Source organism: Macaca fascicularis, chromosome 13 (assembly GCF_037993035.2).
Source record: "Macaca fascicularis isolate 582-1 chromosome 13, T2T-MFA8v1.1".
Classification (NCBI taxonomy): domain Eukaryota; kingdom Metazoa; phylum Chordata; class Mammalia; order Primates; family Cercopithecidae; genus Macaca; species Macaca fascicularis.
The window spans coordinates 95,764,660-95,790,702 of record NC_088387.1 but is presented as its reverse complement, the minus strand read 5'-3'; the positions used below and the strand labels follow the sequence as shown (position 1 = coordinate 95,790,702).

The window sequence follows — 26,043 nt, the reverse complement described above, 5'->3', positions numbered from 1 at the left end:
GGGGAGGAAGAGGTGGCGCAGGCTAGACTGGGGATGGCATGGGTGCATGGAGAGAGGAAAGGGGAAGATTGCAGAGAATGGATGGGTGGGAGATGAAGAACGCTACCAGAGGTCACAGCTGGAGCAGAAGCTGAGCAAGAAGGCTCAGGCATGTCTCCTGCAGGAAGGCAGCCTGTGGGTGCTCAGCGTCTCTCAGCTTTGGAGAGGAGATGCATGCAGGGCTTCGGAGGCCCATGGGAGAGCCAGCGTGGCTCGCAGGGGTGGCAAAGGAAGGAGGGCCCTGGGGAAAATTTAATGACCTTCACCCTTCCTTTTCCAGATCAACTCGGAACTGCAAGTTCCTCCCACTCAGGTGTTGCGGGTACCCACAAAATAGAGCTGGAACTCCAAAGACTGATGTGTTAGGGCTGGCCTGATGCTGGTGTCTATGCGGGAGCCAGCTCATATCACCCACTGGGACGCACCTGGGCCGGCTCTCTGGATTTTCCAGGGCTGTCTTTATAGCCTGTCGAAATAAGGAGCCAGAGGAGTTACCTGTGTCCTGCATTATGATTAAAGCCTTTTAAAAGTTGTGGCTGAATCCTATTGAAATAAGGAGCCAGAGGAGTTACCTGTGTCCTGCACTATGATTAAGCCTTTTAAAAGTTGTGACTGAATCTCTTTAAAGAGGGCAGGTCTAGCAAGACCAGGCCCTTGCCCCTACCTCTGTGTCATGAGGGGACTTTGCCCCAGGCTGAGATTGTGGAGTGAGTCAGAGGCTGAGGCCAGTGGCGTGGGGCTCCTTTCTTGCTTTCAGGGGAAGCTGGTTTCCATGGGTGGCGGCTGGAGCTTTTGGGCCCTTGTGGAGTCTTCAGTCTTCAGACTGGCCCCAGACCTGAAGGATTCTTTTGGTGCTTTGGGGGCCCCTGGGCCCAGGCTGGTGTAACCTTTGGGGTATAGTGTAAGACTCCTCCTGTGGGCAGCCTGGGTGGGCAGCCCTGTGCCCGAGATCTGCTTTGAACCCTGGGCCATCAGAGGTCACTTGAAGGGGAAAGGCCACGGGAGCCCTGCTGGTGCGGAATCCACCAGCCTAGAGAACTGCTGCCTCTGTCCCGCACCTGCGGCTCCTCCTCTCGACTTGACCAGTGCAGACCTGTCAGCTCAGTGCTTGACTTCTTTTATTTAGAGAAAAATCACCACTCAAGAAAAACAGCCAACAGAAACCCAGACACAGGCAGGGGCAGCACTTGATGGGCCAGCTCCCAGCTGCAGCTGAAAGGGCTGGAAGGGCAAGGGGGGCAGGGGTGGGAGGGCAGGGTGTGCCCAGGATGGGGAGTCCCCTCTGCTGCTCCTCACAGCTCCTCAGCTGGGCTTGGGGGCACTGGCTGGGGCAGAGGAAGCTCTGGAAGCTATGGAAATGCACAGGCAGGACAGGCAACGCCATGGGAAGCGAGAGGAGCCAAGTGGAGCCCAGCAGTGACAGCACAGCCACCCTGGGACTTGTGGACAGGGTCTGGCCCCTGTTGCGGATCAAAGACCAGTGCTATCTGAAGGGGACACGGCGGGGATACCTTTTGCTCGTTCATTCTTTTCAAAGCTCTGGGTACTGACCCCTGGTCCTTGGTTAATTTCACTAAAGCTTCAATCCTGTACTTGGAAGACCTGGGGAAGGTTTCAGGAGGCTTCCTCTGGAGCCTGGGCCTGAAGAAGTGTGGTGCCTCAGCCAGATGGGGCAAGATAGACCCATTCCAGGTTCCCACCCCATCCAAGGCTCCCCAGCCCACAGGCAGGGGTCAGAGGGGCAGGACTGGGCAAGCCGCAGCCTGGGGCAGTGAGGACAGGCGGCCCCACAAACAGGAGGCAGGCTCTGGGCCCAAGGCATGAAGAGTGGACACTGGGCTCCTCAGGCTGCCCAGGGGAGATGGGAAAGAGTCCAAGCCACTGCAAGGAAATGTGGCAGGGCCAGGGAGTGGCTAGCGGGAGCTGGCGGCCTTCATGCCCCAAGGAGCTTTTTGACCATGTAGCCAGGGAGGCTGTAGAGGAAGAGGCCCAACATGAGCAGCCCCAGCAGCGCCAGCACAATCTTGATGATGAGCCACTTGTACCGGGTGCAGATGAGGTACTTGATGGACTTGAGAGGGTTGAGGAACCAGACGAAGGCTGTGTCGGGCCGGCTGGGAAGTGGAAGAGAGGAGCCGGTCAGCCAGTGGGCAGGAGCTGCCTCCCAGTGCACCCCATCCTCTGTCCTTCTGGACCCCCAAAAGCCCTGTCATGGCCCCAGCCCCAAAAGCAGTGAATGCTGGAGGCAGGGTTTGAACCCATTTCTAAGTACCTGACTTGCTGCTTACAAAACTCTATCCTCTCTGCAGGACCTTTGGAGCTGGAATCTGCTCCCAAGGCCTTGATGGGAACTACTTGCAGCATGGGGCAGCCTTGGCCCTGCAGGCAGTTCTCATCGTTAGCAAGCTCCTGTGGTTAGCTCGTTCTATGTGCTGCCCCATGTCCTCGTGAGACCGGTGTTTCGCAACCTCTTCCTTTCTGATGGACGTAAATGGCTGCTCCCACCGGGCCCTGCTGAGGGTCTGAGCGGCCCCTGTGGGGCACAAGCCGCCCTCACCGACCTTCCCACTGTCAGGGTGCAGACCCACTCCACCTTCCGCAGAGCCTGCCAGCCGAGAAGCACCTAGCCAGCCTCACTATCTGTCTTTTGTGTTATAAAAACAATAGGTTTGGTAAAATGTCAAGATACAGAGTGAAAGTACTGAATATGCCTTTTCAAACTACTGCCTCCCAGAGGACATGGCGTGCAGCCCCAGAGCTGAGCTCAGTATTGGTGGGGACACAGAGCTGGGGCTTGGGTGCAGAGCGCCTGGTTTTGAATGGTTTTCACAGGTCAGTTAGGCACCTCTATCAACCTCGGCTTCTTCATGTATAAAATGGGGTTACAAGCAGTACCTACCTCCTGGGGTTGGTGCAATGGCACAGTGAGCCAGTGCCTGGGGAACTCTAAGCACCTGCAGTGGGTGTTCAGGCCATGGTGGCTATGAAATGTTTGAGCTGAATGGAACTATGATTCCGAAGGGCAGAAAACAGCCCTGGACTGGGAGGTCACACACTGGTGAGAGCCATTTCCAGACCTGTTGGCTAACCCTGGCCACACCCTTCCCTTTTCTCTGTCCATAGCTCAGCTTCTTTCTGCCAATGAAATTGGACTAGAGTCTGGGAGAAACGTGGCTGGGAGCAGAGGTGGTGTGCAAAGAACACAGGATTGGCAATTTGGAAACCTTGGCTTGAGTCCCGGCTCTACCCTAATTTGCTGGGTGACCTTGAGCAAGCTACTTCACCTCTCTGGCTTAATATGGGAAAGTGTAAAATAGTCATTTCTAGTTCTGAGAGTCTATTCTGTCATGAAAACTGAAAGTTGCTGTGCATGTTTGGGCTTAAGTGTGTGCCTGTGTGTGCTTGAGTGCATGTGTATGCACTTGTGTGTGGCACGTGTGTGCATATATGCTTGTGTGTGTGTGCATATGTATGCACATTTGTGTTTGTGGATGTGTGCGTGTATGTGTGTGTGTGTGCGCGCGCCTGCCTAGCCCTTGGTCCAGAGGAAGAAGTGAGAAGTATCAGACCCAGGAGGCCGCTGGGCTCAGGCCCCGAGGATCTTCTTGACCAGGTAGCCAGGCACAGAGTAGAGGAACAGGGCGAGGAGGAGGAGCAGCAGCAGGAGCAGCAGCAGTTTGAGGAGCAGCCAGCGATACGTGTGCCATAAGAAGTAGCGAGCCGACTTGAGAGGGTTCAGGAACCAGATGAAGCTTGTGTCGGGCCGGCTGGAGCATGAAGGGTAGAGAGTGCAGAGGAGGGACAGGGAGGAGAAGGGGTTGGGTGTAGCGAGGGGCCCTGACCAAGAGGGAAGCTGCCCTGGGCTGTGTGTGCAGTTCTAGGCATCCCTCTGGCCATCAAGGCTGGCCGAGGCCCCAGAGGCCACCACTGGAGCTGGCTCTTCTGCAAAAGCTAGGAAGGGAAGAGTGTAGTTTATCTCTGCTAAATGGGGCCTTTCCCAGGAAAGGTCCTGCTCTCCAGTACTCCTAGCCCATCCTCTGGTTCAAAGGGACGTTGCGGGATTCAGGGCCAGCAGAGAGCAGGGAGGAGGCTCCCCTGTAATGAGGCTGTGGCCCAGGAAGAGATGGGGTGTCTGAGGAGTGTCTCCTTCCTGTTCCAGTGCCTCCAAGAACCAGAGTGGGGAGGGGCTGGGCAGGCAGGGCACTCACTTGGGTTTCTCTAGGGGGTCAGGTTCATTGCGGGCCAGGCCCACTGGGTTCTTCTCTGCCTCCTCTGCTGTCAGTAAATGCAACTCAGCTTCCACCTTACCCTGCAGAGGACAGACAGGTTCCAGTGTCCAAGTCACGTGCTGGGCCCTTGGCACCCCAGCTGGGCCCAGCCCTGCCTACTGCCCGAGCAGGAGGGGGTGCGCACCGTGAGCTCAAACTCATCGTTCTCATTGCGGGCCAGGAGGGGCCACCAGCCTTTGACGCGCTTTTGCTTGAAGATGGACACCAGGGGCACGTCCACCTCACCGGTGGCCATCTCCATGGTGCACTGCTTGGCTGTCTTTGCGCCCCGCGGGAACCGGTTCAGGTCCAGCTCAATGGCCCCTGTGGCGACCTCAGTGTCAGCTCTGAGTGAACAGGGCTGGGGTGGGGTGGGGTGGGAGTGGGGGTCTGGGCTCCTCGTTCCCTTGGTTGCTGAGTGCAGACCTCCAGGAGCCCAAATCTCATCCTCCTGCCTCACTCCCAGCAACTGGCCTCAATGCAGGTGTCCTCGTGGGCTTGCTGGGCAGCCCCAGCCCCCACGCTTTACTCAGGTCCTTCTTTCACCCCAGAGGGTCTCTCCTGGGGTCTCCCCTGCCACTCCCTGCCACACATCCATTCTATCAAAGTCCTGCTAATCCCACAAGCTTGCAGATGCAGATTAGAGTTTTAGGGGGAATCCCTGCTTTACAGAGAAGCAACCTGAGGCCCAGGGAGGTTTCCCGACTCCCTTAGGGAGCCTCTCCCCTCCCCCATCAGCACTGACTGCCCCCTCCTTGGTGTGTCCAAAGCTTGTGGTCAGCCTGGTTATGATACTAAGGACATCTGCCTGGGGACGGTTAGGTGGGTCCTTGGGGGCGGAACCCCGTCAGACATCCCTGGCTCTGACAGGCCGGAAGCAATAACGCCTTGTCCCCCCGGGGCGGGGCTCTCCCTGTCCTTGTCCCCCCAGGGCGGGGCTCTCCCTGTCCTTGCCTCCCCAGCCCCTGCCCCTCCTCAGTTCTGGATTCTGAGCCCCCATCCCTGCCCTGCTATGCACCCAGGAAGTCGTCGGCAGAGAAGTGGTCCGCATCCCAGATCTGCAGGGTGAGCCGCGCGGGGATCTTGTACTCGGTCTCATCCCAGGAGAACATGGACTCCTTCTTGGAGATGACGATCCTCTCCTCCGCTGCCAGGTAGTCGAAGGGGAACAGGTAGCGCCAGTTGAAGTTGCCCTCGCCAGTGAGGGAGTGGTAGTGGACGTCTGTGTCCTGCTTGTCCTCCTGCTGGCCCTTCAGCCACCTGTGGGCGCCACATCTCCAGACCTGCAGCCAGGCCAGTGGGACCTCTCCCACCCACAGCCACCTTCCCTCTGCCTCCTTTCCTGCCCCCCGGGAAGCAGGGCCTGCCCGGCTCAGTCCCTCTCATGCAGGGACTGCTCACTCACCCCCTCACGAAGATGTCACTGGACTTCTCCCCTGTGAAGAAGTCGTCGTCCTCCAAGACCACCTCATCCGTGTTCCAGATGATGACCCGCAGCTCGTACCTGGGCCCAGGGAGAGAGAGCTGGTTAGCAGACCCGGGTGGGGGTTATGCCAGGGTGCCAGGGCTGGGATGGGGCAGGTAGAGAGGAGCCCTGGAGACTTGGGGTCAGCACGGGGCCTGGGCCAGGCTGGGGCTAGAGTGGTTCGGGGTGGGGGAAGCAGAGGCATGAGTGAGAGGGCCCACCAGGCACATGGCTGTGGGCGGTGGGGGTGGCGTGGGGCAGGGGGCGGGAAGCCAGCCTCTGTCTCAGATGCTAGTTCCAAGAGAAGTCTGCATTTAAGCCCAGTAGCCAGCAATGGAAGCCCATGGAAGCTGTATGTCCTTGTCCCCAAAGAGGATTTTCCCCTCAAGGTTTAATTGTCATTATGAATGATGTAGTTCATTTCAATTATTAACAGTGAGGCTGAGTCATTCACTAAAAATTGATCCGAGCCTGGCTCTCCTGGGATTGCAGACGGGGCCGCGAGCCCAGAGTGGCCCAGCGGGTTGGGTGCTCCCTAATGACAGGCCCTGAACAGCCGACTCATGGCCTCAGGTTTCCAGGACATTCCTGGCAGAATTGGCTGCATGATTTGCCGGGGCCAGCGCCAAATGGAAATGCAGGGCCACTTGTCACAAAGAATTTCAAGATAGCAACACAGGAGAATGGAAACAAGAGTGGGACCCTGTGTGGCTTCCTCCATCCCTGAAGCCGTCCCAGAATCCAGTCACTGTCTGGCAGCTGGACTCGAATCTGCCGCTTTACGGATGGGAAACCTGCGTTCTTTTCACGCCACCACCTCCTGCCTCTTCCAGGCACTCACTCCTGCATACGTTACTGGCAGGCACTTCAAGAAAACTCGGCGGAACATCACACTAGCCTGGATGTGAGGACGACCCAGGGGTTCTGTGTGTTGTGAAGGAGTGTGTCAGTGTGGGCATGTGTGTGAGTGCCCACGGGAGTGCTATGCTGTGCGTGTGTGTGTGTGCACGAGATGCATGTGTATGGGTGCGTCGACCACGCAGATGCAGTGCACCGGAGTGTGCTGTGTAGGGCTCATCTCCCTCACTGACGCAGGGTGGAAGGCATTGTCCTGCCTTAGCGCATGGGGACTCTCCAGGGCAGGCCCTAAACTCTATTGATTGGTTGATCAGTTTCTCCCCTATAAGGCCCAGTGGCCACACCCAGGCCCCAGAGATGCCAACTGGCCAAGGCCATCTGGGCCTGAGCCTCCCACAGGAAGGGTTGGGCCGTGGTGGGAAGTGATGGGGTGGGCCGGGAGGGAGTAGCATTGGGCCCTGAGGCGCTCACTTCTTGGGCTTCCGAGGGGAGATGTCCAGAGGCGTCCCAGGGGCTGGCATGTCCATGGGGAACATGTCCACCCACAGCTCCAGGCGGCCCTGAGGAAGAGGGTTGTGGCAGATCTCCTAGGGTCTTCTCCCTCTGCCCAGGAAGATCAGCTCTCCTCTCCCTCCTAACCTTTGTTCTGTCAAGGACCCAGTTCATCAGTTTCCATCTTTGGATGCCAGGAATTCCTATGATGTCACCAATAGCCAATCACAGCTTCTGAGGGAGACAACCTAGGTCTCTGCCTGAGCTGATGTAATTCTCACTCAAAGCAAAGACACTTGCCATTCAAGTTACCCTGAGGGGCCTTGGTGGGGAGGTGCCTGCCAGGCTTTCTGGAATGCAGCGGACAGCATGAGGCCTGGCTTCTGCCTTTACTGACTCAGCTTGGGAATCCCTGGTCTCCAATACCCAAGACCCCCAGTCTTGGCCATGCAAGTGTCACCTGCTCGATGCCCGGCTTGTCGGGGTTGAGCAGCGGCCTGGTCTCCACGTGCTCTGGCACCAGGCGGCAGCCTGCGCGGGGGATGTCCTCCCAGTGCCTCAGGGCTGACAGCGCCACGTGCTCGTCCGTGGGCTTCCTCTGACCTGTGGGTACAGGCAGCTCAGCTGCACATATGGCTCAGCACAACCAGGAGACCTTTGCTGGGACTAGGGATTTAGGAGCACAAAGAAGCCCCTATGCCATCACCTGTTTACCCCACCTCCTTTTCACTGTTGGGGAAACTGAGGCATAGAAGGAGAAGTGGCTTGCCCAGGGTCTCAGCTGCCCCACAGGGCCAAGAGAGGTCTGTGCCCTTGGTCCTCTGCTTGGGGAAGTTGACTGGAGAGCCCTGCTGGGCTGTGAGAGAGGGGTCAGGGAGGGGAGAATCCACTTCCTGTCCCAACACCTGACAGTGATCAGATACCAGCACGGACACCTCCCGATTCTCTGCTTCTCTGGGACGTGCCTCATGGACAGAGGAGTAAGGAGAGTTTAAGGATTAGAGCCGGATGGACCTGGGCCGTTGCCCTTGCTCTGCCTCTAAAGAGCCACATGACCTTGGGCAAGTCACTGGAACTAGGATCTTGGCTTGTTCATCTGCAGAATGGGATGCAGATAGCCTCTCTACCTCCCTGGGATTTGGACAGAGAGAAAGCAGGTGGGGCTGCCCTGGAGGAGGAGTGGAAGCACAGAGGCGGGGCACAGGAGCGGGGCTCTGGGGTGATGAGCAGAGGGTCACTAAGCCCAGGCTTAGGCTGAGGACACCCCAGGCTAGGCTGTGGGGTTCCCCAGGGAAGTGTGGACCCCTCCTGGCCTCTGAAACCTGCTGGAGAGGGGGCAGGTGGCTGCGTCCCCCTCCAGTGCCCCATTACCGTTCTCGTCTTCAATCTCAGAGGGCCCGGTGAAGACGCGGTTGGCCACCTTCACTCTTCCGGGGGGCCCAAAGTGGGGGCCGTCCACTTTGCTGTCTTTGCAGAGGCGGGTCAGGATATGGCTGGGCTTCATGGGGTCCCGCCAGATATTGTAGCCGTGTCTGCGGGAGGGGACACACAGGCTTGGAGGGGCTGGGTAGGACTAAGCCATCCTGGATGACAGCCGGTTGTGGCCAGTTCTCTAAAGCTGGCTGTTGCCCTCATCAGCAAGTGAGTCTGATTCCTCCTGCCCTGGGCCCCAGGCTCACCTGAGACACTAGGGCTGCTGGAGGCTGAACCCTCCTGCCTTGGCCCTTCGACCACGTATCAGTGTCCCCAGCCTAGCCCCACTGCATCCCCTCACTGTGCCCACTCCTCTGGAACCTCAGAGACTCCCTTGAGGAAACTGAAAACCAGAGAGGTGAAGGGACTTGGCCAGGGTCACACAGCCTGTAAGTGGCAGAGCTGGCCCAGATCCCCCGGGGACTCTTCCTGTCCTCCTCTTCTGGCCCCCACCTTCCCTAGCCCACTTGTCTCTCCTCTTCCTGCCTCCGCTGTCCTGCAATCCACTGGCCCTCTCCTTGTTTTGGGATCTGCAGTCCTGTCCCCTGAAGGCTGTGCCCAGGGACTATAGGGGCAGAGGCCTGGCCTGGGACAGAAACCACAATATTTCTACCTTCTCAAATCACCACAATCTGAATCTCATTTTAGAGTGGAGGCGAAGCAGGCACACTGCCCCCACCCTCTGCCCCACGCCCCACACACGTGGAGTAGGTCTGGGCGATGCCGCAGGTGGCGCGGTGCTTGCTGTAGAAGCGGTTTTCCAGGTCGATCTTGGTTTCCCCAATGAGGTCATCAGTGCCCACCAGGTCCCAGTCATACACAGCCACCGTCAGCATGGATTCCATGGGGAAGGAGGCCTCGATGTCAAAGGACCTGGTGGGGGTGGAGTTAGAAGGGTTTAAGGATCGGCTAGGGTGAGAGGTGGTCTGGGTTGGAGAAGTTGGGGTGTGGCAGGGGAGGGCACCAAGAAGCCTTACTTCCCAAACACAGGGTTGAGCTGCTTGGAGATGTAGTTCTCCTTGTCGCGGATGTCGGTCTTGCCTAGCCGGATGGCGATGTAGGGGTCAGCTTTGCCGTTGATGTCGGCAGGGTGCAGGTCCGTGGCCTGGGATGGGGAGGAGGGCTGCCTGAGCAGGCTCCCATGCCCTGCTCATATTCAGTGCTCCTGCCAGGCTGCCTGAGGGTCCTATGACAGTGAAGGGCAGGGGCAGGAACACTGGACCTGTCAGGAGGCTTGCTCTGTGACCCTAGGCAAGTGGCTACCCCTCTCTGGGCCTTGATTTCCTCCTCTAGAAAAGATAAAGGCTAGACCAAATGATTTCCCTGGTGCCTCCCAGTCTGGGGCTGTCAGTATGCAGCTTCTTCTTTTTTTTTTTTTTTTTTCTTTGAGACAGAGTCTCACTCTGTCTCCCAGGTTGGAATGCAATGATGTGATCTTGGCTCACTGTAAGCTCCACCTCCTGGATTCAAGCAATTTTCCTGCCTCAGTCTCCTGAGTAGCTGGGATTACAAGTGTGTGCCACTGCACCTGGCTAATTTTTGTATTTTTGGTAGAGACAGGGTTTCACCATGTTGGCGAGGCTGGTCTTGAACTCCTGACCTCAGGTGATCCTCCTGCCTTGGCCTCCCAAAGTGCTGGGATTACAGGCGTGAGCCAGTGCACCCAGCCAGTATGCAGCTTCTTTGGTCCCTCTCAGATGGGAGGATGAAAGACTTGCAAGGAGGGGAAGCGACGGGAGTCTCACCCGGACCACATAGACTCGGACCAGCACATTGATGGGGTCATTGCTGGGGATGCCCTGGAACATGCCGTAGGTGGGGTCGTAGCCAGCTTCCCGGGACACGTCCTCTGGGAGTGGCACTTTGTACACGCAGAGGGAGCCCTGGGCAAGACAAATGTGGGTCAGGCTGTAGGTTTGCCTGGCAGGGGTGGCATTCGAAGTAGCTAATGGCACCAGGAGGGCTGGACCCTGATGTGGCAGGGCCTTCACCCTTTAGCTGGTGAGTCATGGGAAAGTCCAGGGCTTCTGGAGGGAGTGACCAGGGCAGTGGTGGGAGGTGAGTGGGAGAACCTGTGGTGGGGCAAGGGCTGAGGGGTACTCAGGAGCTGGGCCCGTGCTCCTGGCCTGACCTTGAAGCGTCCCACAATGCGCTCCTCCTCAGTGGAGCCATCCTCGTCATCCCCAGTCTTGCCCCGAAGCAGGTTGAAAGTGTGCAGCCAGTCCTCAAAGTTATCGAACTCGCACTCCAGCTCTTTAGGGTACACCTGAGCCAGACCAGGCCGTTGGGGGGTGGCTGCTTGGTTTCTGGCTTTCATCCTGCCCCACCTGCAGGATCACCGCCACCACCCCGCCAACGCCCCCGCACTCCCTAGAAGGACCTGCTCCCAGGCTCTTACCTTAAGCTCATCAATCTTAGGTTTCTTCTTCTCAGGGGCCTCAGACCCCTGGCCAGAGCCAGAGCTCTGGGTTTTCTTCCTCTTCTCCTCTTTGGCAGCCCTTGCCTTCTCCTTGCCCTTCATTGACCCCTTCAGGCCTGGCCAGAAGCAGAAAAGGAGGTGGAGCAGAAATGAGCAGAGCAGGAAGGCTTGGATTGGAGACCCAGCTCTGTCGCTAATTTGCTTTACTAACTTAACTCTCGGATGTCCATGTGCTGTCAAATGCAGATAATACTTCCTAGCATGCCCGCCTCATGGAGGTGCTGGGGGCCCCAGTGAGTTTATGCCTGGGAAGGTGTCTGAAGACTGTCATCATGCCCTTTGGAAGAGAGGGGCAGGAAGGAGCATGGGTTTGGGGGTGGAGGCCTGTTGCCACTCAGTTCCTTCCCCACTCACTTTCCTTACTAGCTTCCCTCTTCTTGTCCATAATAATAACACTCTGTATTAGCATTTCCCAAACTGCATGCAGTGGAGCAACAGGTGCAGATGCTGCTGGCATGCTTTAGAAGAAAGGGTACTGTGACCCAATAAGCTGGGGAAATATTTTACACTGTGTCTTTCTTTTAGAGATGTATAATAACATTTGCACAGTAAAGGCTCTGAAAAGTCCTGCACCAGAATAAGCTGTTTCAATCAGCTTTTCCTAAACTAATTTGACCAAAACTAATTTGTTCCTTTTAGAACACCCATAATTTTCTTCATGGAAAAGAGTCTGGAAAATGCTGGATGGAATGAGCTCTGAGGTCCCTTCCAGCTCTGATGTTCTGTGGCTGTAAATGTCTGTCTATCACCGTGGGTGCTGAACTGGTCAGAGTAAAAGCCTCCCTAGACAAGGGCCTTAGCTTGCTCAGAGCCCACAGACTACTGATGCTGCTTCCCTGGCTACTAAGGCTGGGAGGACTGGCGGGAGGGGAAAGAGAAGCAGGTGGTGAGGTGGGCAGGAGAGCCAGCTACCCGGGGCGGGGAGGAGGAGGCAGAGTTCCAGGTTCCAGGGCTCACCCTCAGTGTTGTCCACCTCCTCCTTCTCCTCCAAGTCAATTCCAGAGGGCTCCTGTTGTCGAAGTTGCTGCCAAAAGATGAGATGCAAAGGAGAGAAGGTGGGTTTCCTGGGGAGGAGTCTGTTGACCCCAAACTGTGGACCCAGACCAGTCTTAATGCACTAGAAGTAGAAAATCTTCCCCACTGCATTTCAAATCCACCATGTGCTCTGCTTAAGTTGATTTAAAGAAGTTTATAAGGTGTACAATGTGACTAGTGGTACTTAGGGGTTTATGCATCTGTGGCACATACACACCATGGAATACTATGCAGCCATAAAAAAGCATGAGTTCATGTCCTCTGCAGGGACATGGATGAAGCTGGAAACCATCATTCTGAGCAAACTGTCACAAGGACAGAAAACCAAACACTGCATGTTCTCACTCATGGGAGGGAATTGAACAATGAGAACACTTGGACACAGGGAGGGGAACATCACACACTGGGGCCTGTCAGGGGGTGGGGGGCTAGAGGAGGGATAACATTAGGAGAAATACCCACTGTAAATGACCAGTTAATGGGTGCAGCAAACCAACATGGCACATGCGTACCTATGTAACAAACTTGCACGTTGTGCACATGTACCCTATAACTTAAAGTATAATAATAATAAAAAAAACAATACCTTGCAATAAATATTTATATTTTCTACTTAAAAAATACAGTGCATTTTAATGTTGCTTTTAGTGGTATTAATAAATTGTTTTAATGTAGAAAAGTATAACAGTAAGAACATGTACTATATTTTCTTTCACTCAGCACACCCCACCCTACTGGAAACGAGAATAAATCTTACTGAAAACTAGAAACCGGGTTTCAATTAAGTCGCCACCGCCACCTGGTGGCAGTCTGTGAAAATTGCAGGAGTAGAGACAAGACAACAGGCAGCCTTTTGCAGCTCCAGCCTGGCCAATTTGATGGTGGGAGAAGAGACTACCAGTTGTCCTCAATGATCTGTTCTGCTTTTTTAGAAGTTTTGCTGGGCACACAGTCACTTTGCTAAAGATTACATTTCTCAGCCTCCTTTGCAGATAAGTGTAGCTATGGGACTAGATTCTGGTCAATGTGAGTGGAAGTGATATGCGCAACTTCTGGATTGGGCCCTGAAAGAGAAAAGCATATGCCTCCTCTCCTCTTTAACCTTTCCTGTGCACTTGAATTAGAACATGATGTTGAGTCACCTCCAACTCTACAGATGTCAGAAACAAGAGGTCAGGATCTTAGTCCTTGACACCACTGAGCCACCATACCAGCCTAACCCCCACCCTCTGAGATGCTATGTGAGAAAGAAACTGTTGTCTTGTTTACGTCACTCTAACTTGCTACAGCAGCTTAATGTGTGCTCTAATAAATATCACACCCAGCTTAGGCTGCAGAAAGGGCCTGGGAGAGAATGTGGCTGGATCAGCTCCAGCCCCACTAAGGAAACACAACTGCAGGCATGTGCCCTTCCTGGTCAGGTGGCCAGTCAGAGCACTGAGCTAGGCAGGCAGCAGGCAGAGGACACAAACAAGAGAGCGGAGAAATGCACTTTCTGGGACTTGCAATCTGGCCAACAGATGGAACCCACATATGTGTAACAGGGGAAGAATCATTCACGTGCCGATGACCAAGATGTGTAAAATAAAACAGTATGAAGAAGAGTCGTAAGGACTACTGATAAGCATTTGTTCCCTTATGGCCTCTGAGAACATGTTTCTCCTTTTTCACAAAGGTCACTTCTTGGACGCCTTCCCTGATTCCCCCAAGCCATGATTTGCCTTTGTTATCACATAGTCCTCTAAGTCTCTGTTTACATGTCTATTTTGCCCAGTAAACCGGGGGCCCATCAGGGCAGGTATGGCATCTTTTGGCTCCCATAGCACCTAGTATGGAGCCTGGCTCATCGCATATACCCAAGAGGCATTTGTGGAATGAGTCAATGAGGACAAAAGGAAACTAAGCCAGGGAAGGCAGATGGGACCATCATCTTGGAAGGTGAGTTCTGAGCTAGGATTTCAAGGATGTGAGACAAGGCCATCCCAAGCTCACATGAATGGAGGTGGGACCCAGCTCCGGGGGCTGTGGGAAAGAAGCTGGACAGGAGGGTCTGAGTGTGGAGGGGGTCGCCTCCCCTCACCCTGCCTGAGGTCTCACCTCCTTCATGGTGTCAATGGAGGCAAAGTACTTGGACCACCAGTCCAGCATGCTCTCATCTGGCTCCTCCTCCTCCGGCTCCTCTGCAGTGCCCTTCTTCTTCTTCTTCTTCTCCTTCTCCTCCTCAGCCTGTAGGTTGGCCAGGTCCAGAGTCCTACATGGGCCCCTCCTGCCTGGACAATCCCAAGGGCCTCCACCCATTCCGTCATCTGCTAACAGGAAACCTTGGGCTCCATAAGGCTCTGTGGGGCCACCTATGTCCAAGGGGCAGGGTCTTGTTTAATGGAGGAGGTGCCATGGGCCACAGAGGGTCATGACCTGCCCATGTGATCCACTGGCCCAGGCAGGACTGGCACTGAGTCCTGCACTCACCCAGCTCTTTTTCACTGCATCTTGGGGGAGATGTGCTGGCCCAATCATGCGGGGGCGGGGGCTGGCTCTGTCCCTGATGCTGGACCCTTTGACCTGACACCGTTGCCAATACAGGACCCTCTCACCCCAGAGCCCCTGCATGGCCCCCACACTCACCACATCCACTTTGACAACAGCTTCAGAAGTCTGCAGAGGAACCAAGGAGACAGGGGCAGAATTAGTCACTGGGGCCTGGAGTGGCAGGCAGTGGCCCAATACAGGGCGTGTGGAGGAGCCGAGATGGAAATTACTGTGTGCTGGCAGCCCCTGTGCCCTCAAGGTCAACTTTGCTTTAATAATAGCATTCTGACTGGTGAGTCTGCAAAGGGTCTGAGTGAGGATGTTTCTTTGGGTGGCCAAAGGAACAAGGGGGTGTGTTCTAGGCTGGCCCATGTTCTGCCCTTCCCTGTAGGGTCTGCAGCGTGTAGGCCACTTCCACACCCAACCCCCAGGTGGTAGGTCTCTCTCTGGCAGATGAAGGGTCTTAGTCTGAAAGCCAGGAGGAATAAGGAGCTTCCACCTGGAAATCCTCCTCCGACCCAGCCCAGGGAAGTGTCATTTGTGAATGGCTGGAATGGAAAACCCAAGGACCCTTTGGAAAGGACACTGATGATCTCATAAGGAATCGTTACCTATGGTGTCATTTGTTGGAGTAAAAATTATGGCAGGTGATTATAATAAACTGTGATGGCTCACTCTGTCTCTCATATACACATACCACATGCCAGTGCACATGCACGCACACACACGCATGCACCCACATGCACGCACGTGTACATGCACATATGCACACCGCAAGCACACATGCACACATATATGCACACACATCACACTCATGCATTCACACATGCACATTTACACACCACACACACATGCACACATGCACACCACACACATGAATACACACATATGTACATACACCACAGGCACACATACACATGCACATTTACATACCACACACATGCATGCACACATGCACATATGCACACCACACACACATGCACACATATATGCAAATATACCACACTCACGCATGCCACATGCACATTTACACCCATGCATCCACATATCCACATATACCATATGCACATATGCACACATGCACATATGCATACCACGTGCATGCATGCACACATATAATGCACATACACCACATGCACGCATGCACACGCACATTTACATACCACATGCATGCACACATGTACACACACTACATGCATGCACAAGCATGTGCATGCGCACACCACACACATGCACACATACATGCACATGTGCACACCACAATGCACACATACATGCACATATGCACACCACACACATACATGCACATGTGCACACCACATGCATGCACACACTCGCATATGCACATACACCACACACATGCATGTACATATGCACATATACACACCACACACTCACGCATGTGCATATGCACATACACCACACACATGCACACACACAGGCACATATGCACACATGCACACATGCACACATGCACATATGCACACCACACACACATGCACGCACATATGCACATACATCACATGCACACATGCACACACGCACACATGCATACCACACACACGCATGCACGTGCATATGCACATACATGCACACATGCACATATGGACACCACAAACATGCACGCACTCATGCACATTTACACACTACACACACATATGCACGCAGGCACGTGCATTCCAGGATAGTGTTAGGTGGAGCTGGTTGGACACACAATCAAGGTCAGCCCCCAACAGTCACATGCCAAAGGAGGTTCTTAGTGTCCTTCTCTCTCAGGGCAGATAGTCTGGTTCACAGGACATGTCACATGAAGTTGCACGTTCCCAGCCAGCGGGGGACTGACCCCACCCGCCTTACCGCATCCAGCTTCACCATGGTCTCCAGTTTCTTGATGGGTACCTCTGGCTCCATGTTCACCACGACCTCCCCTGTGGAGTGAGAGGAGGGGCCCCCATTGCACAGCACACGGCAACGCCGGAGAAGCCTGACTGGACAGATGGACAGATGGACAGACAGGCAGAGGAAGGAGCAAGAGGAACAGTGAGATTGGCGGGGCAGGAAGGTGCAGAGAACTAAAGCTGATTCTGGAACTTTCTGAGGGAAAGGGGGACAGGGCAGTCAAGCGAGGAAAGATGGGCATGGGGAGGGAGGAAGAGAGCCCAAGAGAAGGGGGAGCTGTGGAGGCCGGCGGGAGGTAGGCGGCAGAGAGGCCTGGGTCTTCCCCATCAGCCAGCACAAGGGACTTTGTGCCCTCAGGCCCTCCCAGGCTGTCTCCAGCTCTGCCCTCTCTGGCCGTAGAGCTGGGGTCGCCCTGGGCAGCCTTCCTTGGCCACCAGCGTGGACCTTCTTCTGTGCCATCCCTCAGACCCAAGGAGCAAACTCTGGCCACAGCTTGGACTGGACTGAGACCTGGAGCCCTTCCCTGGGTGGCATGGAGCCAGGCTTGGTGGCAGGGTGGGTGTGGCCATACCCGTGGTGTTCCAGCTGGGGGCCGAGCGGTCTGGGGGCCGGTAGATGAAGCGTCGCAGGGAGCTGACGGCATGGGAGCCCACCAGTGTGTAGCGACCGAAGGCCCGGCAGTCCACCACGCGGATGTTCAAGGGCGGGTGCAGCAGCTCGTTCTCTGGGAGGTCCTGGGGTGTTGGTGACAGGAGCCTGAGCCTCCGAGAAGGGGCAGAGGAAGCCGGCTGGCTGAGTGGAGCCACACTGGCCACAGGACATCCTCCGCCGGGGCCTGCACTCACCACTTCAAACCACTTGACGAGGGTGTTGAAGTTGGGGTTCTTCTTATAATTGTGGATCAGGGATGACTGCACCCCCTTCCCTGCACACTCGATGTCCACCCGTGGCCGGTCCACCTGGGCCAGGTTCACCCGCTTTAGGTCCCGTAGGCCCCAGAACAGCACCTGGGAGAGGTTGAGGGGCGTGCAGAGAAGAGAGCCCCTTAGTCAAGGGAGCCGCTGTAGGGGCGCTGGACCATCTGAGAAGGAACTGGGCAGTAGCATGGGCAGAAGTTCACCCCAGATTTCAAAGGGCCGGAGCAGGGCCAGGAGAGCAGAGGAGGGGCATCCTCCAGAGATGAGAGTGGGGCTGCCCAGAGAAGGGGTGCAGAGTCAGGGGTGCAGACAGGAGGGCTGGGCACGGTCCTGGGACATGGGAGTGCGACTTGGTGCAGACGGGGGCAGGCCCTGGGCTGGGGCAGGAGCCTGAGTCTGCTGCTGGCTCCTGGTGATGGTGATGGGAGGGGGATGAGAAACCACTTCCCCTCCTGGGCCCTCAGTTTCCTCATCTGAAAGAGAAAGGCCACACAGGGCCCTCGCACCTCCACTCGGTACTTGCTGAGCACGGGCCGGATGCCCACAGGCACAGGCATGATGGGACCTCGGTCCACGTCCACCGGACCATTGATCGGGGGCAGGTCAGCCTTCCCTGCTGGCCCAATCTGGGGAATGGGGGTCATAGGTCACACACTGGGGAGCCCAGGGACAGGGTCTCTCTCCCCATGCATTGTTTGCCATGAGATCTGGGGAGACAGGGAAAACCCCCCAAGAACCACTCCCCCAGCTTCGGTCAGGATGGGAAGGAGAGAGGCCCCCAGGCCCCAGGCCCCAGCTCCAGGCCCCAACCCCCAGGCCCTAACCCCAAGTCCCAGGCTCCAGCCCTCAGCCCCAGCCCCCAGTCCCAGGCCCCAGCCCCAGGCCCCAGCCTCCAGGTCCCAGACTCCAGGCCCCAGCCTCCAACCCCCAGGCCCCACCCCCAGGTCCTACCCCCAAGGCCCACCCCTAAACCCCAGCTCCAGGCCCCAACCCCCAGGCCCTAACCCCCAGGCCCCAGGTCCGAGCCCTCAGCCCCAGCCCCCAGCCCCAGGCCCCAGCCCCAAGCCCCAGCCTCCAGGTCCCAGACTCCAACCCCCAGGTCCCACCCCCAAGCCCCAACCCCAGGCCCCAGCCCCCAGCCCTAGGCCCCTCCTCCCAGCCTCCAGCTGCCAGGCCTCAGCCTCTCTTCCCTGTGTCCCACCTGCAGCAGCTCAAAGGCCGCCAGCAGGTCTCCAGCTGTGGCATTGCCACGGTAGATCTGGTAGTACTCGAGCTGGGGCGGGAAGCGGGGTGGGCAGTACGCCTCATCTGCCATCTTCACCAGGGGCTTGGCGAAAGTCCGGCCCATGAAGTCAGCTTTGCCCTGACACAGCAAACAACCCAGATGCCTCTTGGTGCTTGCTGTCCACACCTGTGATCTCGTTTAGTCCTTACCACAGCCACATGAGTTGTTGTAAGGGACAGGTGTGATCACCGCATTTTACAGATGGGGAAACCAAGTCTCAGGGCCCACCAAACACTTGTTCAAGGCCAAGCAGTCAGTGAATAGCAGATGTCCGGCTCAGGACTAGACATGAGGTCCTCCTACGTCTAGTCCAGGGCTATCTGGCACCTCCGCAGCTGAGGTGGTGTGTGAGAAGGTGGCTCACTAACTCTCGGGAGTCACCCCAATCCCTTACTTCCTACTCCAGAATCTCCACGGAGGACGGCAAGGCTGTTACTGGTTGTGGTAAGTGTGGGCGGGGTTCGGGAAGCCCCGGGGTGAGGAGGCTAGTGACAGCAGGACTTGCCAGCACATCTCCAGGGCTCGGACCATTGGTGACAGGAGGTGAGGATGTCCTGGCCTGGGAAGGGGTCAGGCTGCCGCAAGCTGGCAGGAGGCACCTGGAGGGACTGGGTGTCAGCCCCCACTCCCAGCTTCCCAGTCAGCACCTGGCCAAGGAACTCTGCGGGTGGGTGGCGGAGGTAGCCGGCACAGCCTCCGTGCAGGTGGAGTGCAGGGAACAAGGGCCAGGTGTGGTGCTGCTGAGGTCCCTGGCACCAGAGCCCACCCATACCATGGAATCCTGGTCGTAGATTTCAATGACAATGATGGGCGGATCGTCCCTCAGCTCATGAGCTTCGCCATAGAGCTCCAGATTGTCGAACACCAGCATCTGGTCCCAGGTGGGACACAGGGTCTCATTCAACACCTGCAGCATGGGGTGGGGAGACAGATGACAAGTGACAGATGGTGGGCAGATGCAAGAACAGGAGCTGCCCCTACTCACTCAACTTCCACAGAACCTGGGGGCAGGAGTGACAGATTTCTTGATTCTTCCAGAAATCTTAAAATCAAGGCCAGTGTAAGGTTTGCCCCAAACCCCCTGCCAACGTCCTCCTTGTTGTCCCTGTCTTGTGAATATAACCACAATTAAAGCCCGTAGCCTTTCCGGTGTGACCCGGGTCTACAGTTATCTGCAGGGCTTCCCCTGAGAAACTAGGGCACTGGCTGACCTGTGGCTCTAGGCCCCACAGGCTCACAGGCCCCACAGGCTCCAGGCCCTATGCCCCACAGGCTCACAGCTCCAGGCCCCACAGGCTCCAGGCCCCACAGGCTCCAGGCCCCAGGCCCCACAGGCTCACAGGCCCCACAGGCTCTAGGCCCCACAGGGCTCCAGGCCCCAGGCTCCACAGGCTCACAGGCCCCATAGGCTCTAGGCCCCACAGGGCTCCAGGCCCCAGGCCCCACAGGCTCACAGGCCCCACAGGCTCTAGGCCCCACAGGGCTCCAGGCCCCAGGCCTCACAGGCTCACAGCTCCAGGCACCACAGGCTCATAGGCCCCACAGGCTCCAGGCCCCACAGGCTCACAGCTCCAGGCCCCACAGGCTCACAGGCCCCACAGGCTCCAGGCCTCAGGCCCCACAGGGCTCCAGGCCCCAGGCCCCACAGGCTCACAGCTCCAGGCCCCACAGGCTCCAGGCCCCAGGCCCCACAGGCTCACAGGCCCCATAGGCTCTAGGCCCCACAGGGCTCCAGGCCCCAGGCCCCACAGGCTCACAGGCCCCACAGGCTCTAGGCCCCACAGGGCTCCAGGCCCCAGGCCTCACAGGCTCACAGCTCCAGGCCCCACAGGCTCCAGGCCCCATAGGCTCACAGCTCCAGGCCCCACAGGCTCACAGGCCCCACAGGCTCTAGGCCCCACAGGCTCCAGGCCTCAGGCCCCACAGGGCTCCAGGCCCCAGGCCCCACAGGCTCACAGCTCCAGGCCCCACAGGCTCCAGGCCCCACAGGCTCCAGGCCCCAGGCCCCAGGCCCCAGAGGCTCACAGGCCCCACAGGCTCCAGGCCCCAGGCCCCACAGGGCTCCAGGCCCCAGGCCCCACAGGCTCATAGGCCCCACAATCTCCAGGCCCCACAGGGCTCCAGGCCCCAGGCCCCACAGGCTCATAGGCCCCACAGGCCCCAGGCCCCAGGTCCCACAGGGCTCCAGGCCCCAGGCCCCACAGGCTCACAGGCCCCACAGGCTCTAGGCCCCACAGGGCTCCAGGCCCCAGGCCTCACAGGCTCACAGCTCCAGGCCCCACAGGCTCCAGGCCCCATAGGCTCACAGCTCCAGGCCCCACAGGCTCACAGGCCCCACAGGCTCTAGGCCCCACAGGCTCCAGGCCTCAGGCCCCACAGGGCTCCAGGCCCCAGGCCCCACAGGCTCACAGCTCCAGGCCCCACAGGCTCCAGGCCCCACAGGCTCCAGGCCCCAGGCCCCAGGCCCCAGAGGCTCACAGGCCCCACAGGCTCCAGGCCCCAGGCCCCACAGGGCTCCAGGCCCCAGGCCCCACAGGCTCATAGGCCCCACAATCTCCAGGCCCCACAGGGCTCCAGGCCCCAGGCCCCACAGGCTCATAGGCCCCACAGGCCCCAGGCCCCAGGTCCCACAGGGCTCCAGGCCCCAGGCCCCACAGGCTCATAGGCCCCACAGGCCCCAGGCCCCACAGGCTCATAGGCCCCACAGGCCCCAGGCCCCACAGGCTCATAGGCCCCACAGGCTCCACGCCCTACAGGCTCACAGCTCCAGGCCCCACAGGCTCCAGGCCCCACAGGCTCACAGCTCCAGGCCCCACAGGCTCACAGGCCCCACAGGCTTCAGGCCCCAGGCCCCACAGGCTCATAGGCCCCACAGGCTCACAGGCTCCACAGGTCCCAGGCCCCACATGCTCACAGGCTTCCCGGTACTCTCAAAGCCAGAGCCACTCCCTCCCCCGAGGGCCTCACCTCTGTGCACTGACTCTGATTGATGAAGAAGACGCGGGCGAAGGGGTCTGAGAGTCCGCTGCTGTCGGCAGCAAAGAGGCTGCGGGCCTGGTACATGTGGGCTCGGAGCTGGAACGTCTGCTTCTCTGTGGGGAAGGGCAGCCTGAGGTTCTGGGATGGGCAGCCCCTCCGGCCCCTCCCAGGTGAGGCTTCGAGTGAGGGGTCCTCACTCACTGGTGTAGACCAGGCTGACGGGCGGGAAGGCGTGCAGGCCCAGGCCCTGGGCCGCCTTGACCTCCTGGAAGCCACAGGGCAGGCCGCACAGGAAGTCCTTGCGCTGTTTGCTGAGGCCCAGCCACAGGTACAGCTCCACCTTGGCCTGCACTGTCCAGCCTGCTGAGCCGAAGCCTCGCTTCCCTGGCAACTGGGGGTGGGCATGGGGTCACCAGGAGCCTGACGGCTGCCAGGGCCCACGGGGTGGGGAAGGGGCAGGGGCTGGCGGAGGCCCTGGTCAGAGCTGCCCTGCCCCTTCACAGCATCCTGCTGGGCTGGGGTCCAGTGGAGACAGGGAGATGGGCAGGGGGCCGTCCTACCCCTTCCGCACCCCTTCCCCCACCTCCTTCCCATTCTCAGCTCTTCTCTGAGCACCTACTGCTTGAAGGCCTCACTCTGTCACTCAGGCCCTCCAGCCCCAGGTGGAGCTGCTGCTCCTCTGAAAGGATCCAGGCCCCCATCCATCCTGCCCCCTCCAGCACCTTGAGGAAGAGCGTCTTGACCTTGGCGCAGTCCTTGCCGGTCTCCTCCTCCACGATGGAGAAGAGCAGGTCCTTGGAGGGCACACGGGCATAGGCGATACGCTTGTTGTTGCTCATCATCCAGATGAAGATGTCCGGAATGCTGTGCTGGGGCTGGTGGGGTGGGGAGTGGCCAGGGGCAACGGGTAAGAGGGTCCAGCCTCCTGACTGAGTCCCCTGAGCCTGAAGGACCTCAGAGAGCCAACCCTGGATAAGGCAAAGCCCCCTCGCCTTGGGCCGCACCTCGTCTGCCAGGAAGCGCAGCTTCTGCAGGAAGTTCTGGCACAGCCTCAGCTTGTCCCGCACCGTGTGCCGCTTCACCTGGGCCCGCAGGGTCCTGGCCTGCTGCCCCATGCTTTCCTGTGTGGGAAGGGGTGTCAACGGAGCCCAGCTACTGGGGGACAGCTCGGGCCATGACAGAGGCAGCTGTGACACCTTCTCACAGCCAGGCCCTCCCTCCAGTCCCTGCGGTCCAGCCGCGTCCTCACCAGCTCCCTCATGCAGGACTTGAGGCGCTCCCGGTCAAGCCTGGTGCGGGATGAGTGGCCCTGATCCTTGTCAGCGAGGGAGAGGAAGCGGCTGGGGATAGGGGGAGCTGGGATTTAGCGAGCCTGACAAGCAGGGGCTCTGTAGATTCTTCCTCATCTACCCAGCCCTGGCAGGGTCCCCTTTGTCCAGTTCTGCTTTGTCCTGCCCCAACCTGCCGCCCCCCGCTTCTCACCAACAGCCACAGCTCAGCTCCTCCAGGACGCCCCGCAGGCGACGCTCAGGGTAGAACTTCTCCGTTTTGATCATCTCCTGTACGTCGTTCAGGCCTTCTTCCTGTGAACCAGGAGTGCCAGTGATGCTGGGCCACAGCCCCGCCTCCTCAGCCTCCCCAGCCTTCCTAAATGTCTCCTCCCCATTGATCAGGGGAGTGAGGGACCACATGATCTGGGAGCTCTTGCTAGGGCTGTCCTGAGTATCAGTCATTATGAGGAAGTCATCAATTTCCCAGGTTCTGTTCTCAGAACCTGGAGATGTTGGTGTTCGTGGGTTCTTCAGTTCCTGAAGGAAGAAGCCACCTGTGGACTGTGAGTCTGTGGTTCTGGTGGGCTCACAGGGCCTGGGCAGAACTCAGGCCTAGGCAGGGGGCTCATGGCTGGCCAGAGACAGAGGGAAACCCAGGATCCTGACGTCACTCCAAAATGCTGGGGCCTGTGGCAGGGCATGGGAACAGATGCCTGGGGGAAGAGGGAGTGGCTCTGGCTCTGAGAGCACTGGGAGGGCTGGGAGACCCACGTCCCACAGGAGACACAGGTCAGCTAGTACCCCACTCCTTAGCGGGAAGCCTTGCAGACAACTGCAGGCCCAGGTCACACTGCAAAGGCTGTGGGCTTTAATTGTGGTTATAGTCACAAGACAGGGGTGACAAGGAGGACACTGGCAGGGGGCTGGGAGCAAACCTCATATTATCCGTGACTTTTTTGGAGGTTTTAATTCATTTTTATAAAATATGAGCTGGCTGAGCTTCAGGGAACTTCAACAGGGAACAGCAACATCTCAGGGAAGGGTGGGATTATCTGCTGGTCCCTGCTCCCCCAGGTTGGGGAGAAGGAGGTCTCAGGCCAACAGCTGCGCTCCTCGCCCAGTCAGTGCCCATGGGTCAGGCAGGGAGAGGGGTGGGCGGAGGAGGAGGGGGCAGCTCCTGAGCTTCAGACACTGCTCGCTTCTCCCTTCTCCCCATTTCCCTTCCCTAGCCTTGCTTTTTTATTTTATTTTATTTTATTTTATTTATTTTTTTGAGATGAAGTTTTGCTCAGTCACCCAGGCTGGAGTGCAGTGGCACGATCTTGGCTCACTGCAACCTCCGCCTCATGGGTTCAAGCAATTCTCCTGCTTCAGCCTCCCGAATAGCTGGGATTATAGGCGCTCGCCACCAAGCCCTGCTAATTTTTGCATTTTTAGTAGAGATGGGGTTTCACTATGTTGGCCAGGCTGGTCTCGAGTGCCTGACCTCAGGTGATCCACCCACCTTGGCCTCCCAAAGTGTTGGGATTACAGGCGTGAGCCACCACAACTGTCTCCCTAGCCTTGCTTTTAAGATTTCTGGAAAAATCAGGGAACCCAACACTCCTGCCCCGGGGTTCGCTGGAGGCTGCAGTGACTAGAGGTGGCTCCTGCTCTTGTCTGTGCCCTGGGACCTGGGGCTGAGGATGGGAACAGAGGTCCTGCTGGGGCCATTCCTGCAGCCTGGGCAGACCAGCTTTGTGTGTTGCAGGCAATGCCCTCTGACAGCACCCTCTCCCCCAGGACCCCACCCCTGCTGGCCCCTGGCCTGGCCCTGACCAGCTTGTCAGCGATGTGGTCCATGATGCTGGCATTGTAGAGGCGGCGGCGCTGGTCCGGCCACCAGCTCTTGATGTAGATGCAGGGCTTTCGCTCCAGGTAGGGCAGATGGAAGTAGTTCCTGGGGTGGGCAGAGGTGGGAGGTGAGGTCTTGGGGGCCCAGGGAGGTGGGAGGGCCAGGCCACAGGGGGATGGGAGGTTGGACCCACCTGTCGGTGACCAGGGGCCGCATTGGTGGGGTGGAGGAGACTGAGGCCAGGTCCCCGCCATCGCTGGCCTCGTCATCACTCGAGTTCTGAATCAGGTCTACTTCTTCCTCATCCCCGGGCTCCTTGCGGGGCTGAGGCCGCTGGGGCCGGGACAGGCCATCAACTTCGTTCCCATAGTTGCCTGGAGGCAGAACGGGCCCAGAAGGCCTAGAGTGTGTTCCCCCCCAGGCCCCTCCCACAGTCCAATCCGGTGCTGCCTTGGATTTGGGAAAAGGAAGAGGGAGAGTCAGGGAATGGGGCTCGGATGTGACACAGCATTAGCCTGAGAGAGGTGCCCGTGTTCCCACTCTGCTGAGAGTCAGGGAGTCCTGATGATACCTGAGTGCAAGGAGGCCCAGCCCTGGCCCAGGCCGCGGCCTGAGTTCCCACTCTCTCCTCTGCAGCCCAGGGAAGGGCCTCTCCTCGCCCTCTGCCCCAGGTCCCAAACACAGCCTCACCCTGTAGGTGGAGCTGAGGGTCGGCCCCTTTATGGAGCATGGTCTACCACATGCACACATAAAGGTGTTTCTTGGGTGCTTGAGGCCTCTCAGGGGAAAGGGGTCAACATCCCCTACAGGAATGAGGACAGGGCTGAGGTGCAGAGCCTCACACTTACCACCTGCAGCCTAGGCCTGAAGCCCCCCGTGGGCCCAGCACTCACCTAGGCCTGAAGTGCCCCGTGGGCCCAGCACTCACCTACGCCTGAAGCCCTCTGTGGGCCCAGCACTCACCTAGGCCTGAAGCCCCCCGTGGGCCCAGCACTCACCTAGGCCTGAAGCCCTCCGTGAACCCAGCACTCACCTAGGCCTGAAGCCCTCCGTGGGCCCAGCACTCACCTAGGCCTGAAGCCCCCCGTGGGCCCAGCACTCACCTATGGTGACCTCAAAGGTGATGGGCTTGTCTCCATTTCTCCGGTCAATCATTGAGGCCTCCAGGAAGGCTCCAAAGAGAAAGAATTCTTCCATTTTCCCTGCACAGCTCTGTGGGG

General features: G+C 58.1%; 2 protein-coding genes across 19 annotated transcripts in view; one reads left to right on the top strand and one right to left on the bottom strand.

Moving 5' to 3' along the window:
• DRC1 (dynein regulatory complex subunit 1) overlaps nucleotides 1–571 on the top strand; it is a 55,999-nt gene extending 55,428 nt beyond the window's left edge. For all 15 annotated transcript variants that reach the window (XM_074012154.1, XM_074012152.1, XM_074012156.1 and 12 more), the window contains one exon: nucleotides 320–571. In XM_074012154.1, coding sequence (XP_073868255.1) covers nucleotides 320–376 — 57 coding nt within the window. In that variant the 3' untranslated portion in view covers nucleotides 377–571. The remainder of the gene's footprint in view (nucleotides 1–319) is intronic.
• A 569-nt stretch (nucleotides 572–1,140) lies between these two features.
• OTOF (otoferlin) overlaps nucleotides 1,141–26,043 on the bottom strand; it is a 103,304-nt gene continuing 78,401 nt past the window's right edge. Inside the window, exons 16-47 of one of the 4 annotated variants that reach the window (XM_005576346.5) lie at nucleotides 25,927–26,035; nucleotides 25,017–25,197; nucleotides 24,808–24,928; nucleotides 23,201–23,301; nucleotides 22,968–23,058; nucleotides 22,723–22,839; nucleotides 22,441–22,593; nucleotides 21,920–22,109; nucleotides 21,707–21,831; nucleotides 19,512–19,646; nucleotides 18,656–18,817; nucleotides 17,961–18,080; nucleotides 17,383–17,544; nucleotides 17,109–17,271; nucleotides 16,496–16,626; nucleotides 14,735–14,764; nucleotides 14,207–14,335; nucleotides 12,032–12,098; nucleotides 10,994–11,130; nucleotides 10,727–10,861; nucleotides 10,341–10,478; nucleotides 9,573–9,700; nucleotides 9,298–9,468; nucleotides 8,494–8,654; nucleotides 7,583–7,725; nucleotides 7,102–7,190; nucleotides 5,713–5,811; nucleotides 5,326–5,567; nucleotides 4,453–4,631; nucleotides 4,248–4,348; nucleotides 3,609–3,806; nucleotides 1,141–2,153 (exon numbers count right to left, since the gene is read on the bottom strand). In XM_005576346.5, coding sequence (XP_005576403.3) covers nucleotides 3,626–3,806; nucleotides 4,248–4,348; nucleotides 4,453–4,631; nucleotides 5,326–5,567; nucleotides 5,713–5,811; nucleotides 7,102–7,190; nucleotides 7,583–7,725; nucleotides 8,494–8,654; nucleotides 9,298–9,468; nucleotides 9,573–9,700; nucleotides 10,341–10,478; nucleotides 10,727–10,861; nucleotides 10,994–11,130; nucleotides 12,032–12,098; nucleotides 14,207–14,335; nucleotides 14,735–14,764; nucleotides 16,496–16,626; nucleotides 17,109–17,271; nucleotides 17,383–17,544; nucleotides 17,961–18,080; nucleotides 18,656–18,817; nucleotides 19,512–19,646; nucleotides 21,707–21,831; nucleotides 21,920–22,109; nucleotides 22,441–22,593; nucleotides 22,723–22,839; nucleotides 22,968–23,058; nucleotides 23,201–23,301; nucleotides 24,808–24,928; nucleotides 25,017–25,197; nucleotides 25,927–26,035 — 4,191 coding nt within the window. In that variant the 3' untranslated portion in view covers nucleotides 1,141–2,153; nucleotides 3,609–3,625. The remainder of the gene's footprint in view (nucleotides 2,154–3,608; nucleotides 3,807–4,247; nucleotides 4,349–4,452; nucleotides 4,632–5,325; nucleotides 5,568–5,712; nucleotides 5,812–7,101; nucleotides 7,191–7,582; nucleotides 7,726–8,493; nucleotides 8,655–9,297; nucleotides 9,469–9,572; nucleotides 9,701–10,340; nucleotides 10,479–10,726; nucleotides 10,862–10,993; nucleotides 11,131–12,031; nucleotides 12,099–14,206; nucleotides 14,336–14,734; nucleotides 14,765–16,495; nucleotides 16,627–17,108; nucleotides 17,272–17,382; nucleotides 17,545–17,960; nucleotides 18,081–18,655; nucleotides 18,818–19,511; nucleotides 19,647–21,706; nucleotides 21,832–21,919; nucleotides 22,110–22,440; nucleotides 22,594–22,722; nucleotides 22,840–22,967; nucleotides 23,059–23,200; nucleotides 23,302–24,807; nucleotides 24,929–25,016; nucleotides 25,198–25,926; nucleotides 26,036–26,043) is intronic. The other 3 variants (XM_065527278.2, XM_015433903.4, XM_015433905.4) reach the window with 3 other exon arrangements.